The following is an 18,966-nucleotide window of genomic DNA, read 5'->3' as shown; positions in this document are numbered from 1 at the left end:
AGCCTGCTGTACATTATGAACTATAGAGCAGAAGGAGAGCACAAATCAAAGTTGACAGCTTCATTCTGTTGTTGCCTGCTATAGAAAACCTAGCGGCAACCAGAGGGGGAAGAATTAAGTACTCAAATGTTTTACTTAAGTAAAAGTATCAATACCACAATGTAGAAATACTCTGTTACAAGTGAAAGTCCTGTATTCAAAATGTACTTGAGTATAAGTACAAAAGGATTGGCATCAAAATATACTTAGAGTACCAAAAGTAAAAGTACTCATTATGCAGAATGTCCCCATTTGACATATAAAAATGTATAATAATAGCGGATCGACAAGCTCACAACGCATCGCAGTGCGGCATGTTGTGAGCTTGTAGATCAGCTAGAAATATAAAATAGGGCTGAAGTGGTTAGTGTGTTTTGTAATAATAATCTAAATCTACAAAGTAACTAGTAACTAAAGTTTTCAAATAATTGTAGTGCAGTAAAAGTAAAATATTTGCCTCTGAGATGTGGTGGAGTAGAAGTAAAAGTATTGAAAATTGGAAATGCTCCAGTAAAGTAAATGTACCTCAAAATTATACTTAAGTACAGCACTTGAGTACATGCACTTATTTACTTTCCACCACTGGCTATAGAAAACCTAGCGGCAACACAAAAATCTGGTGAGTGGTGACACATTCCAGAAGGCAGTGATGCACGAAATCAATTTTGTGTAGCTTGAAGCATTACAATCACATAATCGGAGTATGTTTCAGGCGTAATTGTTTTAGTGTTTTAGATTGTGTTGTTGATTTGTATGCTTATTCTCTGTGATGAGTGTGTTGTTGATTTGTGCAGCAGCTGTACAGTAGCTATAATTACAACTTTTTTTTTACAGTTTTGACCCGTTTTGCTTAATTATTTTTGTGTCTAATTATTTGTTTTTTGTGAGTACGACCAAGAATGTGTTATAATTCCTCTCACACACGTGCACGCACGCACGCGCACGCAAGCACACACACACACACACACACACACACACACACGCACACGCACACACACACACACACACACACACACACACACACACACACACACACACACACACACACACACACACACACACACACACACACATGGTGCATTTTTTTTGCCTAAAAAATATACAGGCCTTTAAAATAATCCCCTGGTGTTAGGACAGACCAGACAGGACATGGGACATGAATAAACCAACAGATAAACAGTGTTTATCCAGTCACGTTTGCTGTTCTATTCACGCCTCCGTCACTGAATGGATGCAATACCCGTGGGAGAAGAGATAAGCCCAACACTGTTTTCCAGATTTGTGTAATCAGCTGCTCTACCCTCCTCTCTCTAAGGCCTGATTTTGCCTTACGACGGTGTCACGCACAGAAAATTGCAGATCTGCAAGCTCTCAACGTGTCGTATCCGCGACGCATTGAGAGCTTGTTGATTGGCTGTTTTCTGTGTCGTACGACAGAGGATAAATTACGCGTGAGTCTGTGTCTCTCTCTCTCTGTCTGTGCTTCTTTCTTTGTCTCTCTCTCTCTCTCCCTCTCTCTGTATCTACAGTATATAATTAGTCATCTGTGTTTTTTGTGTTTCTCTAGGTGTCCTATTTTGAGATCTACATGGATAAAATCCGGGACCTGCTGGATGGTAGGTTACACACTACAGAAAGATGAATGGCTTTGTTATAAAACACTACACATATTTTGGAAAGATTTATTGAAATATTGTTTCACTTCTATAAAATAGAGGTTCATTCTGTAAAAGTTTCATTATTTGATATATTGGTCCAAAGACATCTCAATGACATCTTGTTTCAGACCAAAACAAAATCACACATTTTTGATAAGTTGCTCTTAAAACAAATTTAGAAAACCCAACTTGGTGGCAAGTGAATAGGTGGCTGGCTACACTAATAATGAATCGTAATGCAGTTTATGCACATAGACATGATGTACATAGACTTTTTATTGTCTCCGCCAGGCCGAAAGGCATGGCGAGAGAGTATGTTTTACCCCCTGTCCGTCCGTCCGTCCGTCCGTCCGTGTGTCCGTCCGTCCGTCCGTCCTGTCCGTCCGTTAGCAGCTAATCTCTGGCACCGTTGGCCCGGCCGCTGCGAAACTGTGCACGCACACTCCCTGGATGCCAACTCAGAACCTCTGGCCCAAATTTTTCAGATTGGCCGTTTATAGCGCCACCAGGAGGCCGATATGTGCAAAACACATTTATTGATACTACTCCTACAGATTTTGTCCAAACATCACACAAATCGGTACACAGTATCTCTATAGTCATGTGATCGACACGGATTTATCCGATTTCCCATATTCCATCCTGATTGCCTAAGATTGGCTTCCAAAGTTTGCAGGATTGTTCCGTTTTGAACAAAATGCCTCAAATCATGAACGCAGCTTGCGATTTCCGTGAAATTTCACACGCACATTTCTATTAGGCCGACGAAGAAATGCCACCCTTTTCACATTGGCCTATTATAGCGCCACCAGGAGGCCACAATAACGTACCTGACCTGGCGGAGACCTGTGCTCCGAGGAGCACTTTTTCTAGCTTGAGATAAACTACTTTGGATTCATGAGGTATACATTTATTTAATTTTCATATTCATTTCAAGCATTCTATGTACTGTACAGTAAGTAGGCCTTGTCATGCCATGTGGCCCATGGGGCAGGAGCCTATCTATTCTGTAGCGTGAGGAGGCTTGATGTACAAGTACACCCCCATGTCGCAGGGACGTACCCCCAATCCAACCCTTGATGCTGAGTGCCAAGCAGGGAGGCATGGCGTCCCATTTTTATAATCTTTGGTATGACCCGCCTGGGGAATTGAACCCAGACTCAGACCCAATCTCAGGGCGGACAGTCGGACCACAATGGCAGTAGTGGCACTGAGCTGGTATGTGTACTGTGTACAGTACATTGTCATTTAATCTGCATTCAATATGCAGCCATATTATCCAGATATTTGTGCTGTGAGTGGAATGATGGAGAGGCTGAGATAGAAAGCTGTAGGCATTCGATTATATCTGGAGCCAGTGGTGGAGGCTTCCATCGGTATGCAGGGGAGTGTGCACAGTCTTAGGAACATTTATACCCTGAACAGGAAAGGGAAACAGGAAGGCAAGCGAGATGAATAGAGACAGCCTAGGGAATCGCACCTATGCAGGATTGTAAGATAAGGAAGCAAGAAGATTAGCCAGATTTGTACTTCATAGTACGGTGGTGTCACGTGCCAAAAATAGTAGATCTACAAGCTCACAACATGTTGCATCTGCAACCGAGTGCTCACACACACACACACACACACACACACACACACACACACACACACACACACACACACACACACACACACACACACACACACACACACACACACACACACACACAGAGGCTAAAATTAAATTAGAACAGCCAAAACCCAATGTGATTTACTCATCATAAACAACAACAACTTTCCAAAGTTCCCCTTTGATGTCTTTGACTAAAGCGGTTTCACCTCGTGTAGTTGTATTAGTGAATTGTTATGAATATACAGTGACATTGTATATAAAGTTCCATCATAGTGTTTTGGCATTTGGTATTGTATTTGTTGAGACATTTGCCTTGCTCAACCTCCCAGTGAGTTTGACAAAATAGTTCAGCTCAGTTTATAGCACAGACCGTGGACTGAGAAGCACCGTATATTAGCTGGAGGCTCGGATTGGATTTTCTTTTTCTAGCCACTCAGAAATGAAAAGGCAGCGAGCCAAAGGTACATGTCTCATTATGGATGTTCTCAATAGCTACACAGACAAGCGCGCGCGCGCACACACACACACACACACACACACACACACACACACACACACACACACACACACACACACACACACACACACACACACACACACACACACACACACACACACGTACGAATGCACACACACACTCACTGTGGGATAACAACCTCTTTCCTTGTTCACTTTCCCATTGCAGTGAAAAAAAACAACCTGTCGGTGCATGAAGATAAATACAGGGTTCCTTATGTGAAGGTGAGTGATTATGCACTTTGATGTGATTCTAAATGACCACGTCTGCAAGTTCTCTCTTCATTATGCACATGTAGGGCCTTCAATTTACATAAAGGTTCAATTTGGTGGATTCTGATTGGAAATGATGGAAAATCTGAAAAAAGGCTGTTCAGTGTGCGTATTTGTGGTTGGTGGGGCACATTGGTGTGTAGATTTGTGTGCACATTTTGTGGTGGTGTGCACGTGTGTGTGTGTGTGTGTATTCGCCTGTAGGATGTTTTTAGATACGATTGATCACATAAATATTGGTGTGTGTGTGTATTGATACAGAACAGTACACATTCGCATATATATATTTAGTTGTGCACATGTCTCTGTGCCACGCAGGGCTGCACTGAACGGTTCGTCACAAGTCCAGAGGAGGTGATGGACGTCATAGACGAAGGCAAAGCCAATCGTCATGTTGCTGTTACCAGTGAGTCACTCCACTACTCTCTCAGTCTCGTGTCTCTCTTCACCCCAGATGACATTTGTTTTATATTTTAGAGTCAAAGTTGAATGCAGAGAGTTAAAAGAAATAAAGAATCTGATGCTCACCATCCCCCATGATTTGGCCATCTGAAAGGAGGTTTCAGATGCTGTCTTCTCTGAGCTGTTAGGTGCGAGGGAGAATAGTTCACCTTGAGGCTGAAAGTGAAAGTGCACCTCTTTTAACAACAGTGTCTAAAGTGATAAATTGAGTGACAGCCCTTGTTTGTTCCTCTGACCTTTTAGAGACATGGTTTGTTTGGAGTCTCAAATAGGTTTGTCCACATTTCACTCCCTCACTGAATATCTCCTCTCCTCTCCTCTCCTCAGACATGAATGAGCACAGCTCGCGGAGTCACAGCATCTTCCTCATAAACATCAAGCAGGAACACGTGGAGACCGAGCAGAAACTGTGTGGAAAGCTTTACCTGGTTGACCTCGCTGGCAGTGAGAAGGTAGGAGAGAGGAGGGAGGTGCTATAGAGCCAAAGACAAATACACACAATGGAGCACTTGGGTGGCGCAGGGGTAAGTTTCCCTCCACAGTGGAGAGTAGGGGTTATCCGCAGTGCCTCCGGCATGGTCGGGCACTTCAGCAAACACAGTTGGCCGTGTTTTATGGTGGGAAGCGACTCATGCAGGTTGATCACATGCGTGTCTTGAGAGGAACTGGGAGGGACAGCATGTTCTTTTGCATGCATTACGCCTGAGCTCCCGGTGAAACTCCTCACTGTCAGGTGAAAAGAAGCAGCTGGTGACTATGGGTATCGGGGGAGACATGCGCTCGTCTACACCCTCTGCAGGGGTTAGCAGTAGTGACACACACAAGTGGGGGGAATTGTCATAACTGCTAAATTGGAAGAAAAAGGGGAAGAAAAAAGACTGGAAAGAAACACACAGTGATGTTCATTGCCTGCAGGGTTCTGTAGCTCTGGGACCAGAGTTCTTCTTTTAACAATGGCTGCTTTTCAAGTATCAATGAAATAGCTAGAACAGAGAACAGCACAGACAGACTGAACCTGAAAGGGGCTGCACAGTGCAGCTCTCTGCCAGCAAGTCAAATCTGATTAATTGCATTGAATGTTTGCTTCAGTGGTTTGCGATGTGTAAGTCCAGGGGCGGCGTTACACGAGGGCTTCGGTGGCTATAGCCACCAATGTTTTATCCAAAGCCACCAATAAAAAAAAATATATATATATATATATATTTTTTTTTTTGTAATTATATATCTATAACCCTAACCCTAACCCTAAAACCGAAATAAAGTAACAAAAAACTAAAAAGAATGTAACTAAATCCACCAAAAAGACGCATGCACGTGCGCTGCGTGCATGTGTCCGTTGCCTGGGGGGCTGAGCCCCCAACCTAGTAGAGACCTAGCACCGCCCCTGTGTAAGTCGGTCGGGATTTGAACCTTTGGGGAAATCCCATGGCTCCATTGATTACATACATTGAATTGCTGAGAGTCCATATTAAATGGTAACTGTAATGGTGCCCAGGTCCGTCTGACCACCACAGATGTCTTTTCTCTTCAAAAACCTTCAAACCACAGAGGCTCTTTGCCTGGGCAGAAAGAAAGTCCCATATGACAAGACAGAGGTCAACTTGAGGAGAGTCCCCAAGAACCATGTACAGTAATTGCCACCCATATTTAAAGTTCTAACAGGTGAAAGTCAACTGATGGCGGTGTCATCACCTCAGTAAAAAACTGTTTAACTCTGGAGCATAGGTCATATACGCACAAGAGGAGACCGAGACTAATGTACATCAGAGACGTGACTGAACTGAACTAGAGCTGAGTTGGAGTTCTTGATTCCTGGATGTGCTTCTATACTGCTGTGCTGGTATTGATGCAGAACATAAAGGATGTCCCTGAAGACACCCATTTAGCAAAGTTAGCTTTAGACGATGTGAGGGTCACAATCTCTGGATAGATGCTGACTGTTGTGCGTTTAGGCTAATAAGTGCTGATGTAGTGTCTCTACAACCCATCTCAGTGGTTCCTGGTGGAGAAGGGAAAGGCAATGCTCCAGTAACTCCTTAGACTCTCAGACCAAATATTATTGACTGACTGTGTGATATTTGTAGATTTTGTACTTTATTTTGACAAATGTTTCCCCGCTACTGTTGCACACTACTTAGTAAGTCTACCGCTGTCCCGTGGAAATGTCCAAAGAAGCATTCCTGTAGAGTTTAACTTTAATAGTTGTCAGAAACCCTCTAGAAATCTAGTTCACTTTCCCATCACACCTATTTTTCACATTACAGCGCAGTGTCATTGTCTTGGCTTGATCCTAGGGCAATGAAATCAAATTTCTTTTTTCCCTGCAATGTCAGCTGTCAGTTGTCATCAAAAAGTGGAGGCTTCTCAGTGGAGCTTATTCGCAGGTGTTGCACTTTGTAATCTAATGCCTTTTTGTGTTTCTGTGTCAGGTCAGTAAGACAGGCGCCGAGGGATCAGTGTTGGATGAAGCAAAAAACATCAACAGGTCTCTGTCTGCCCTAGGGAATGTCATCTCAGCCTTAGCTGAAGGAAAGGTACGATGCTGTCTGGACGCTCCTCTGTGCTACAGGCCTCTTTCAATTGTTTCCGACTCAGCTGTGAAACTGGTTATGTTTTCGAGCCTGTGAACATTCCCTGCCTGTGTATATTACAAACTAGAGTCACCACGCTGCATTGAATTAGGTTACATGGGCAGTTTAGAACAACTTCTAAAAAGGCCCCCAACAAGGTATTTTTAAAATTACGTTCAAACACTGTCTTCTACACTGCCTTTTGATACACTGTAAAATCCTCAGTGTTAATTTAACTCTGGGAGAGTACAAACAGGTCCATTTGTTATACTCTTGGAGTTAAAGACCGTTAGGTTCCCTCAAGGACCCTTAGGGGTCTCCGGACCCAGTTATCTAAAACATTATTTAATTTAATATTTGTTATATTAAGTCCCAGAATGAATACAAATGCTAAATCAAATTGTATGCTACATTAATCTCGAGGGAAAAATTTGGAAACCCCAACAGTATAAACTATAAATGTACTAATGTTGCAGCACAATTTACACTCAGTCAATGTTCCCAATGTCCTTACTGGTCCATAGAATTAAACCATCCAACCATATAGCTTACATAAGCCCTGTGTACACACTCGGAGACTGTAAATGTCGTCACACGTCATTTATATGTGGACAGTTATTTATTTACTAGTCATTACTTTGTCAAGGACAGTTCTTTTATCAGGTCGAATAGAGACGTGAATGTGCATCCTGAACAGTCAGCTTGTCTGCCCAAACGTCGGTGGCCGTAATTTATTTCTACTGTCCTTGAGCAAGACATTTAACCCCTAACAGCTTCCTCATCATGACCATATGAGCAGCCATCAGCTGGGCAAAGCTTGAACTGAATAATAATTATCAAAGATCTCCCTCCCCCTATTAAAGGGATATTTCACTTTCAAATAAAATAACATTAAAAAAAAGTAATGGAAAAATCACAGCCCCCTCACGCATTAGAATGTCCTTCTAATGCGTGAGGGGGCCGTGATTTTTCCATGACTTTTTTCGTTTTCATTTTTATATATTTATTTTATGTTTATTTTATTTGAAAGTGAAATATCCCTTTAATAAAGTAATTGGATCTGTGTTATGAGTGTGTGGCGTCTCCCCTAAAGACATTCCCCTGTTGTTCCCGATAGCTAGTGTAGCAGCAGTGGCCCAAAGCCTCTGCCTGATGACCAAATACCTAATATCTCCCCCAGTTAACACATTGTGTGCCAAAAACGGTCCGGACCGTTTTTGAGAAGCTGTGCGTTATGTGCCATAAACGGTCCGGACCGTTTTTGGCCCATTTTTTTATATATATTTTTCCCACGTGGGGCGCTCTAACGAAACTTTGGGATCATCCAAGGAGTCTCTAAGAAGGAGAGGCCGGATGTGGATCCATGTCAAAAATGCTTCCGTTCGTCCGCTCCAATGTTAACTCCTTGACTAAAAGCTTAATATCTCCTATTTCTTTTTAACGTGGTGGAAGTGAGCCGTTTTCGATCGCCGATCACTCTGCAATGGAGGATTGCGTTAGAAATATTATTGTTCCAGCCAGGCTTTAGTCTGGACCCTCCGCCGTCTCGCACGCAGGCTTTGTTTACATGCACGTCCGCGTCGGGGCTTCTACAGCACGAAACATATCAGCGTAAGTGGATGGAAGATATGCTGGCACTGAATGTACCCTATTTTAATAAACCTCTGGCACACGATGTGTTAAGGGGGAATTCCCCTTTAGGTTAGTGGTTAAGATGAGGGCTTTCCATGCGGGAGACCCCAGTTCAATTTCCGGGGGTTACACTAGCACCTTACTGAAATACAGTAGGTGTGCATTAACACCTTACTTGTGTGAGTAAGGTGTGAATGTGCTACTTTTTAGTTCCTCTGCTGTGTCTCGCTGTCAGTGCAAGGCCACTTCTCCAGAGATATGACTTTTTAAACATAAAAAAGACAGGTGCAATGTGTGTGCACAGCAAAATCTTGAGTCCACTTTTACACTCTCAGAGTTAAGCTAATTAAGCAGACTTTGTTCTGTGGCGGTGCAGCATTTCCATATTATTTTTAAAGTCTGTTTTATCATTTATCATTTGTGTGATTCATGTTTCATCTTACTCTCTCTATCTTTCTTTCTTCCTTTCTATCTCTTGCCTCATTCTCCAACCCCCACTGGCACTCTCTCTGTCTCCTTATAGAAAAGCCATGTGCCGTATCGTGACAGCAAGATGACACGTATCCTGCAGGACTCGCTGGGTGGGAACTGTCGCACCACCATGTTCATCTGCTGTTCCCCATCCAGCTTCAACGACGCCGAGACCAAATCCACCCTGATGTTTGGCCAACGGTAAGGCAAAGCACGCATGTCCAATTGTCCATGCTCACTGAGCCGCGGCCGCTTTGCTTGCTGTGAATCTCTGCTTTGCCCCCAATGCCGAAATGTGTTATGCACAGATATACACTATTCACTCACACAGCTTCAGAGGAGGGTTTTTCTTTTAGAGACGATGCGAGGGTGTAATCGTTGCCCTCTGGGATAAGCTGCAACCTAGTTGCAGGGATTTGGGTTTCTTGACAGCTTTCCACTCCTCCTTTGCTTGACTCTCATTGTTAACGAAGCTCACACTATAGAATGATTTATACTTTGTCGTTTGGTGGCGTCATGCGCTGAAAATTGCCGATCTACAAGCTCACAGCGTGTCGCAGCACGACGAGTTGTGAGCTTGTAGATTGCCTATTTTCGCTGCGTGACACCATTGTACAACAAAATACTAATCCGTCTTATGACAGAATCTCCCTGGAAGGCCCTAGTATCTCTTTTTATTTTCCTCTTACTAATTAATTCCCTACATATTGCCTGAAAAAAACCTACAAGTTCAAATGAATAATATATGACTGAGTTTCTCCCAGTACTATAATTTTGAGGTCAATTGACTTCAAATTGATATTTTCTAATCGCTTTTCATCCAAGTGGGCTTTAGAAAAGCAGCAGTCTACATATTTGATCAATTATGGTTTAAAAAAAGGATATTGTCTTTAAAACAAAGCTCACACTTATGATGGGACAATGATAGATGGTAGATGGCGATTAAGATTCAAGATTCAAAGACCAGGTCTATGAACAGTGACATGTTGGTATGGCAGACTCCACCAGGCTGTGCTACAAGTAATGTCCCACATAGTACAAAATGTAATTCAAAACAAAAGTGATAATACATGTAATGTACTACTAGCAGGGGTGAAAGTGGGCTGGAAAGGGCTGGTATGGCGTTCCACTAAAAGATTCTGTGCCAGCACGCCATACCGGTAAGATGAGGGGGAAGCAACTGATGTGAAGCCCATATAACCTGTCTGCCAACAAGAAAACACAATCTAGCCTATTAACGTTAGATCAACATAAGAGTTAAAGTGCTTCTACAGCGTTCCAGTGTGTTTGTGTCAACGTATTCCATGCTGTTTATGGTGTTTATTTCCTCCACAGAGAGGTTTTGTTCAGTCGCGAGTCACAATGTCAATGTCTGTGGTGCGCATGCGTGCTCAACTAGACTGGACTAGTGGCCTGTGGCCTGTGATCCGTTCGCTTTGCAGGTTGCAGATCCGGTCTAGAGCGGATACGGAAACAGCCATTGTGCGTGCCTGTGTGTGTGTGTGTGTGTGTGTGTGTGTGTGTGTGTGTGTGTGTGTGTGTGTGTGTGTGTGTGTGTGTGTGTGTGTGTGTGTGTGTGTGTGCGCGCAAATTACTGGATACAGTAGGCGGGCTCTACACCGGATCAGTTCATTGAACAGTAAATAGATTACAGCAAAACAGCCGTGCTTGGATTGATTGGTTTGATTTATTATTCCTGTATGCTCGATTATTTCCCCCCTCACAACCAACCATACAGTCTTGACATCAGGAGCACTCTCAGAGACAAATAAAATTCCACCAACATTCTAAACATTTTTTGTGGTTGGTCCAGGCTGACACATTATAGTTAGTTTAGTTACTTATGAGTTATACTTATGTTTCTTTAAATGTAAACAAAAGTACATACACCATTTGATTTAATATAAGCTATACATTATATCAAGTGCTTTATGTGCTTGTAATTTCAAAACAGTTTAATTTGTAATTTCAAAGAAATATAGGCTACATAAATCATTTTCTATGCATGATATCATGTGCTTGTAATTTCTACACCATACCATACTGTACACAGGCATAAAGAAATCGAATGCATGTGTTCAGGGATGCATGAATGAGGGGGAAAAAATAGCAGTTGAAGGTTTGGGTATAGTTCCGACTTCCGACAATAACTTCAAGCCACTTTCACCCCTGACTACTAGTAATATGTAGTACAAGAAGAAGTAAAGTCTTGTATAATATAAGTGTGCAAAAACAGCATCAGTACACAGACATTGGTGTAGTGAATGACCATAGTTTAAGATATTATTATAGTGTACAATTTAGAATTGTACCTTCCCTGAGGATCCTACCTGTAGATTTATATGTTGCAACCAAAAAGGAAAATAAAATACAGAATATAGAATATATACAAAATAAATAGATGAATAAATGAGCTACCAAAGCTATACCGAATAACATACATTCATGCAGCAGAAGGATGAATAGGTTATCAACCATTTTCATAAACACTGCGGCTTCAGCAGATATGTGACAATGTGTGGCTAGTCGCGCATGAAATGAAGACATGGTTTGTGAGTTTGTGAATTACACTTCACCCAGTTGAGGATAGTACTGTACAATAGACAGTGGTTCTCAAAGTGGGTTCCGGGGACCCAGCAAAATGAGTTAATATAGCATCAAAATCAGTTCAGCTCGGCTATTTTGGCCTGGGGCCCTGGCACAAAATATAAGACATGAAATAGTTTAAGAACCACTGGATTAAGGCAACCACTATATTATATATAACCTTATAACCTTTAGTTAACCAGTAAAAACATTGAGACCTACAGTAAAGTCTCTTTTGCAAGGTTGAACTGGACAAGAGGCGTTCACATAAAGAATAAACATAAGCATAACAACATAAGACAACGTAACATTTAGAAACACAGATTACCGAAATTGAGACTTGCTCACATGAGAGAAAATAAAATAAAAACTATAGAATGTTAAAAACAATAAGAAATTATAACAATATAAAAAGGGGGGCTATGTGTCAAAGCTGGAACAGCATTTGGTAAGAGCTTCAGCTATAATCCTTTTAAAACTCCATAATGAAACCAAGGATGCCAGTTTCACTCTGGTCTGAATGTCATTACAGGCCCGAAACTTTTTTTGCTTGCCTCAGTCCGCGTTACAGGCACTATATAACGCAACCAAGCGTTTGATCTGAGGTTGAAAGAGTTTCTAATTAAGTCGAATTTGGAGAAAATGTCAGCTGGAAGATTACCGAGAGGAGCTTTGTAGATAAAAAAATCACACCCAGTGTGAAGAGAGTGGTGCCTTTCATGAGTTCATTTCATTAGTTACTTTTTACAGACGTTGATGACTTCAATGTATTTTTACTCATTTTAAGTACGTGAAAATGTTTGTACAGATGTGTACGTGTTTTTACTCATTTTAACATCTTTTAAGTATTTTTACGCATTTTAAGTATTTTTACTCATTTAAAGTATTTTTACTCAGTTTAGGAACTTTAAAGTATCTTTACTAATATTTAAGTATTTTTACTCATTGTAAGTATTTTTACTCATTTTAAGTATTTTTACTCAAAAGTGTGTGTGTACTGTACTGTACTGTACGGTCTGTACTGTACTGTACCTGTACTGTACCTGTACTGTACTGTACTGTACTGTACTGTACTGTACTGTACTGTACTGTACTGTACGGCCTGTACTGTACTGTACTGTACTGTACGGTCTGTACTGTACTGTACTGTACTGTACTGTACTGTACTGTACTGTACGGTCTGTACTGTACTGTACTGTCTGTACTGTACTGTACTGTACTGTACTGTACTGTACTGTACTGTACTGTACTGTACTGTGCGGTCTGTACTGTACTGTACTGTACTGTACCTCTACCTGTACTGTACTGTACGTACTGTACTCTACGTACTGTACTGTACGGTCTGTACTGTACTGTACTGTACGGTCTGTACTGTACTGTACCTGTACCTGTATGGTTGCATCTTTGTGTTGCAATCAGCCGCAGCTGTTGAGGCTGTGCTCAAACATACAGAGAGGCCGTGCTCATACGGACACACAGACGGACACACAGACACACAGACGGACACACAGACACGGTCAAATGTAGGAGTGGTTGGCACCACTCAAAAAAACATACCAGTGCTGTAACCTGCCTGTAGATAAAGCAGACCAACCAACTAAGGAATAAAGAAGACAATGATGGGTTCTATAAGCAGAGTTACAAATGTATCTTAGAGCAGCATGGTATAAAGCAGGGGTCTACAACATTTTTTAGCGCTGCAAATTAAACCTTTTCATAGATTTAATAGATACAGTAACTTCATTGACTATCATCAGTGTTATTGTTTATAGTAGAATTATAGTTTTTTTGTTTATTCCAGACATTTAACCACTTATCCCTCAATACATAGTGAACTTGACTTTGTACTTGGCCTGCTCCTTTTTTCCCTCTACACCAAACCTATTTGCCGAAAATAGACGATCTACAAGCTCACAATGCCTCGGAGCTAATGTTCCTCAGAATAGGGATGCTAGGGTTCAAGTGTTTAATGTAAAAAAAGATCCTATCACACAAATATTTGGCAGCACTGTTGTAACTCTGAGGACTAAGGTGGTTAAGTCTGTTTGTGGGTTTTTATAAATACAGAATTAACCAATGAAAAGTATTAAGAGCTTGTTACTAAATAATAAGTACACTGAATCCATTGGAACACAGGTTCTGTTTTCCATTTCCTGAAAAGTAGCAGTTTTGGACATACAGTACAAGGTTTCCACCCGACAGCAACAATATACCGTAATATTATTACCATGAAGTTCTCTGTTCTATTATAGATATTCTTGGTATCACTCATTCTTGGACACATGCCACATATCTGTTTGCTACTATACCAGTGAATGTCATGAATGGCTGTATATTTTGAGGGTTTCACTGTATTTAAAAGTCAAATACTCCTATCCCTTCATGCACCATCAACCCCACTTGGCAGGAGCCCAATTTGCATGCAGCGTCAATTAATAAAATAAAAGCTCCATACTTGATAGATTGTACATAATTCATTCACATATTCACTGGTGATAGATGTACAGCGATAAATGTACTGTATATTCACTGACATATTCACTGGGCATTGTATATATATATTTTTTTTTTATTCTTATTTTTATTTTATTTTTTATTTTTATTTTTATTTTTATTTTTATTTTTATTTTTATTTTTATTTTTATTTTTATTTTAATTTTAATTTTAATTTTAATTTTAATTTTAATTTTAATTTTAATTTTAATTTTAATTTTAATTTTAATTTTAATTTTAATTTTAATTTTAATTTTAATTTTAATTTTAATTTTAATTTTAATTTTAATTTTAATTTTTATTTTTATTTTTATTTTTATTTTTATTTTTATTTTTATTTTTATTTTTATTTTTATTTTTATTTTTATTTTTATTTTTATTTTTTTTTTTTATTTTTTTTTTTTATTTTTTTTTTTACAGTACCTCTCCTCTGTTTCAATCTCTGCTGATGCGACGTCTGAATTTCCCTCTGGGGATCATAAAGTTTTATCTCTCTCTTCCATTCACTTTACATTTTCTCTGCATCCCCCTCACCCCCCCGCCCCCCTTCCCCCCATCAGAGCTAAGACCATTAGGAACACGGTGTCGGTGAACCTGGAGCTCACAGCAGAGCAGTGGAAGAAGAAGTATGAGAAGGAGAAGGAAAAGAACCGGAAACTGAAGGAGACCATCGAGAGAATGGACACCCAGCTGAGTCGGTGCAGGAACGGTGAGGTTCACTCAAAATCTCCACTTTGCTCAATATTTTGGACCAATTGTTGGTAATTCCAAGATAAAAACGTCAGAGATCAGATTTTCATGGTCAGTACTGTTATGACAGCTTGCAGATCCAACTCACACAGAAACTTTACGTATAAGTAGCCAAGGGAACCGACGCTTGCCGAGCCATGTGGCCCATAGGTCAGGAGCCTGTCAATTGTTTCCTGAGCCTGAGGCAGTTTGATGTACAAGCACACCCCGTGGACATGACGCTAGTACAGTATGTCGCAGGGACTTACTCACAATCCAACACTTTATGCTGAGGGCCAAGCAGGGATGCATTGGGTACCATTTTTATAGTCTGGCTGGGGATTGAACCCCGACCTCCCAGTCTCTGGGCGGACTCACAGAAACTGCACAGAATATAAACTATGTGCATACGTGCTCTCTCTTCCTGTCTTTCACTAATACAGCTTTTTCCAGCAATTTATGCTTTATTTCTTAGACAGGATAGTGTAGAGAGGCAGGAAACCAAGGTGAGTGGAGAGGCACCCGAGACATGATGGGAATATGATTCAAACTCAGGTCCTCACAAGCATAGACATATAAAGGTAGACGCCTCATTCGGCTCTGAAGCGTCTGTATCTCGGGCGCGCTTCCTGCTTCCGCAGGGCTGTCGTGTGCGTCACAGAAGCGGAAGTTCGGTAGGCCAATCAGAGGCAGGTGGGGGCGGGTCTTTTTGTAACCCAGCTCTTAACCCTTTGAGAGGCAGCAGCTGTGCGCAGCATCTAGTTAGTTGGAACTTGGCAAACTCCACACTCTATTTGTGAAATTCAAATAAGAGACATGGTCCTTTTTCATATCAAGGTCCATTATTTATTCAGCATTTGAGTCACGGAACACCGTTTGATAAGCTTTAGCCTCTCACACCCAAAACGTAGAATATGTTATCGTTCGATAAGATGTTGTCAAAATAACAATTGTTTACGTTCTCTAATTATGTACTTGTTTAGTAAGTAATTCAGATGTTTAACAATTTGACTCTTGACAGTGTGAAATGTTTTACTCAAGATTTAAAGATCTATAAGGGTCCATTTGGTTATCAACTCTCCATCATTTAGCTGGGTACCACCTGGAACCCCCTCAAGGACCACTGGTGGTTCCCGGACCACTGGTTGAGAACCATTGCACTGACAAGTCCCGGAAAAGACGCACTGTGATTGGCCAGTAGTCAACGCGCTGTGAGCGCTGTGATTGGCCAGTAGTCACTTTGAGTGGCAGGTGCAGCCGTGCAGGGCGGAAGAGCCGTGTGTATTGCGATACAAGTCGCCCCAATGAACTGCAGCGGCCAATGAGGTATCTAGGTTTCTAATATCTATGCTCACAAGGAGCAAAATGGTCTGTTCCACTAAGTGGCCGAGCCAACAGGCAGGCACCGCTCAGGAATGAAAATTTGACCAGCCTGTTAGCCCTATTGGCCAACTTTGCTCAGTCTGTAAAATTACCCTCACTATAATTTGAAAAGAGGCCAGAGGAGACAAGGCTGCCAAACAGTATTTTGGGCTTGTGCCGAAAAAGCTTTGAAAAAGCTACCCTCTCTTTTGTATGGTGTAGATTGACTGGATTCCCTGGTATTGTCCCAGAGACCGTGGAGTCATTATGTTTCATGCATCCCCGTGGTATTAGATATCCTAAGAGCAGACAAGGCATTATCTACGCATGATTCATGACTTAATTCCCAAAGGAACACAGAGAATATTGTGCACCAACACGCACGCACGCACGCACGCACACACACATGCACGCATGCACGCACGCACGCACGCACGCACGCACGCGCGCACGCACGCACGCACGCACGCACACACACACACACACACACACGCACACACACACACACACACACACACACGCGTACTTCACATAACTGAACATCATCTCCCACTAAGGCATGTGCATACTGACTTTCTCTCTCTCTCTCTCTCTCTCTCGCACACGCACACACACGCACACACACGCACACGCACACACACACACACACACACACACACACACACACACACACACACACACACACACACACACACACACACACACACACACACACACACACACACACACGCATGCGTAAATTACTGACCACTATCTCCCACTAGGACTAGGGTGTACAGTGTGGGTCGTTTCAAATGTCAATGCACTCAGTGGTCTCAGTGACATTCTAGCCATGGAATGCATCCTGTCCTCAGTGTCCAGTGTTTGGCTGTGAGACAGCTCCCTCACTACTGGCCCAGAATGCTAAAACACTATCTGTAACACATCTTCATTCATCCTTTTATAGTGGATATCATCGCTGTCGGGCGGAAACCTCGTATGTCCAAAACTGTTACAGAAGAAAATGGAACAAATGTGTTCCAATGGATCCGATGTAGTGCATGCACACGCACGCACACACGCACGCACGCACGCACGCACGCACGCACGCACGCACGCACGCACGCACGCACGCACGCACGCACGCACGCACGCACACACACACACACACACACACACACACACACACACACACACTTCCTTAGACTTTATCTCACTCCCAATTTATTGCATTTAATTTCCTAATGGATCATTTTGACAACATGGCTGCCCCTCGTCTGCCCTCTGTACTATTGCCTTCCTCAGGCCACGGTGTCCCATAGATGGAGGCTGTTGACCTCCATTTGATGTGCTGCTGCCTCACTCTTTATCTCAAGGATGCTCTGAGGATGGGATCATCTGTTGTACAGTACATATATACAATACACAATCCTATCTGTCATTACATCTACACACTTTAGGCTAGAACAGTGATTCTCAACCATTTTAATTTCAAGGACCCCCAGTTTGATATGCATTAGCTCTGAGATACTTTGGTTGTAATCAAATGGAACCAAATGGACCTTACTGTTCCTTTGAATCTGTACACTTTGTGAGTTATAGACCCGTATATGGTTATAGCCCAATATGTGAGTTATAGCCCAATATGGTTTTGCTGGGGACCTCCTGGAACACACTCAAGGACCCCTGGACTTATATACTTTATTCAAAGAATGAGTTTGTACGATGAAGTAAGGCATTATAATTTACAACAAAAAAAAAGCAACGAAATATCATAATGATTCACTGAGGTCATTACATGATGTTGATTAGGAAGCTAGATGATTCGTTTCTTTTTTTTGTCAGTTTTACTTTCATTCAGATGGGATAGTAGAGAGAACGAGAAGGACACATGACACCGGTCCCAGGCTGGAACTGAACCAGGGACACACGCCATAGGACCATGTGGTCGATGTACCCAACCCCCCACCCGATGACCCACCAGAGCGCCCCAAGCTTTTTGCTTCTTTATGTCCGTGCCTTTTATCTGGGGGGTGGAAGGGGCCGGGAGTGCAGTACCACCTCCAGTGTTACATTTATACAAAAAAAAAAAAAAAAACATGGGGGGGAAGACATTTTCTTCAGAATGTAAGCCCTAGGACAAATAGCAAAACTAGACCATCTTCAATCTCACAAAGTGTCACATAATGTGTGACCCATTGTGAGGTTGTATATCTGCTAATGTTATTATTTTGTTAATAATAATACAAATGTTGGGAACTTTTGAATTCAAAACCCTTTTCCCAAAATAGGGAAGCCAGGGTTAACGTGAGTAACAATTTTTTTTAATTTAATTGTTATGACAGACAGTCTACATTTCCCAAAAGGAAATGCATGTATTTAATTCAGTCTGACCAGAAGCGGGAATAGAACATATCGCCACCGGTGATGAAAATGAATGACCAGAGGAGGGATATCAAAAGCAGAGGCATCGTTCCCCTGCCGCCGTGCACTCCCCCCCCCGACCCCAGCAAATCGAACCCTGAACGCCTCATTCTTCGCCGCTCCGCTGGCCACCGTGACGCCGGTAGAAGCTGACCCA

General features: G+C 41.9%; 1 protein-coding gene across 1 annotated transcript in view; it reads left to right on the top strand.

Annotated features, from left to right (window-relative positions):
• The window catches only part of kif5ab (kinesin family member 5A, b), a gene marked incomplete at both ends in the record, with an annotated part of 113,569 nt that overhangs the window by 46,929 nt on the left and 47,674 nt on the right, over positions 1–18,966 (top strand). The window contains 7 exon segments of the mRNA XM_080423525.1: positions 1,607–1,655; positions 3,998–4,053; positions 4,420–4,507; positions 4,891–5,015; positions 6,993–7,097; positions 9,289–9,437; positions 14,876–15,024. Coding sequence (XP_080279651.1) covers positions 1,607–1,655; positions 3,998–4,053; positions 4,420–4,507; positions 4,891–5,015; positions 6,993–7,097; positions 9,289–9,437; positions 14,876–15,024 — 721 coding nt within the window.

The sequence above is a fragment of the Gymnoscopelus braueri genome, assembly GCF_963280865.1.
Source record: "Gymnoscopelus braueri genome assembly, chromosome: 3".
NCBI lineage: Eukaryota > Metazoa > Chordata > Actinopteri > Myctophiformes > Myctophidae > Gymnoscopelus > Gymnoscopelus braueri.
The sequence above is the reverse complement of the archived record's forward strand: the minus strand, read 5'-3'. Positions and strand labels throughout refer to the sequence as shown.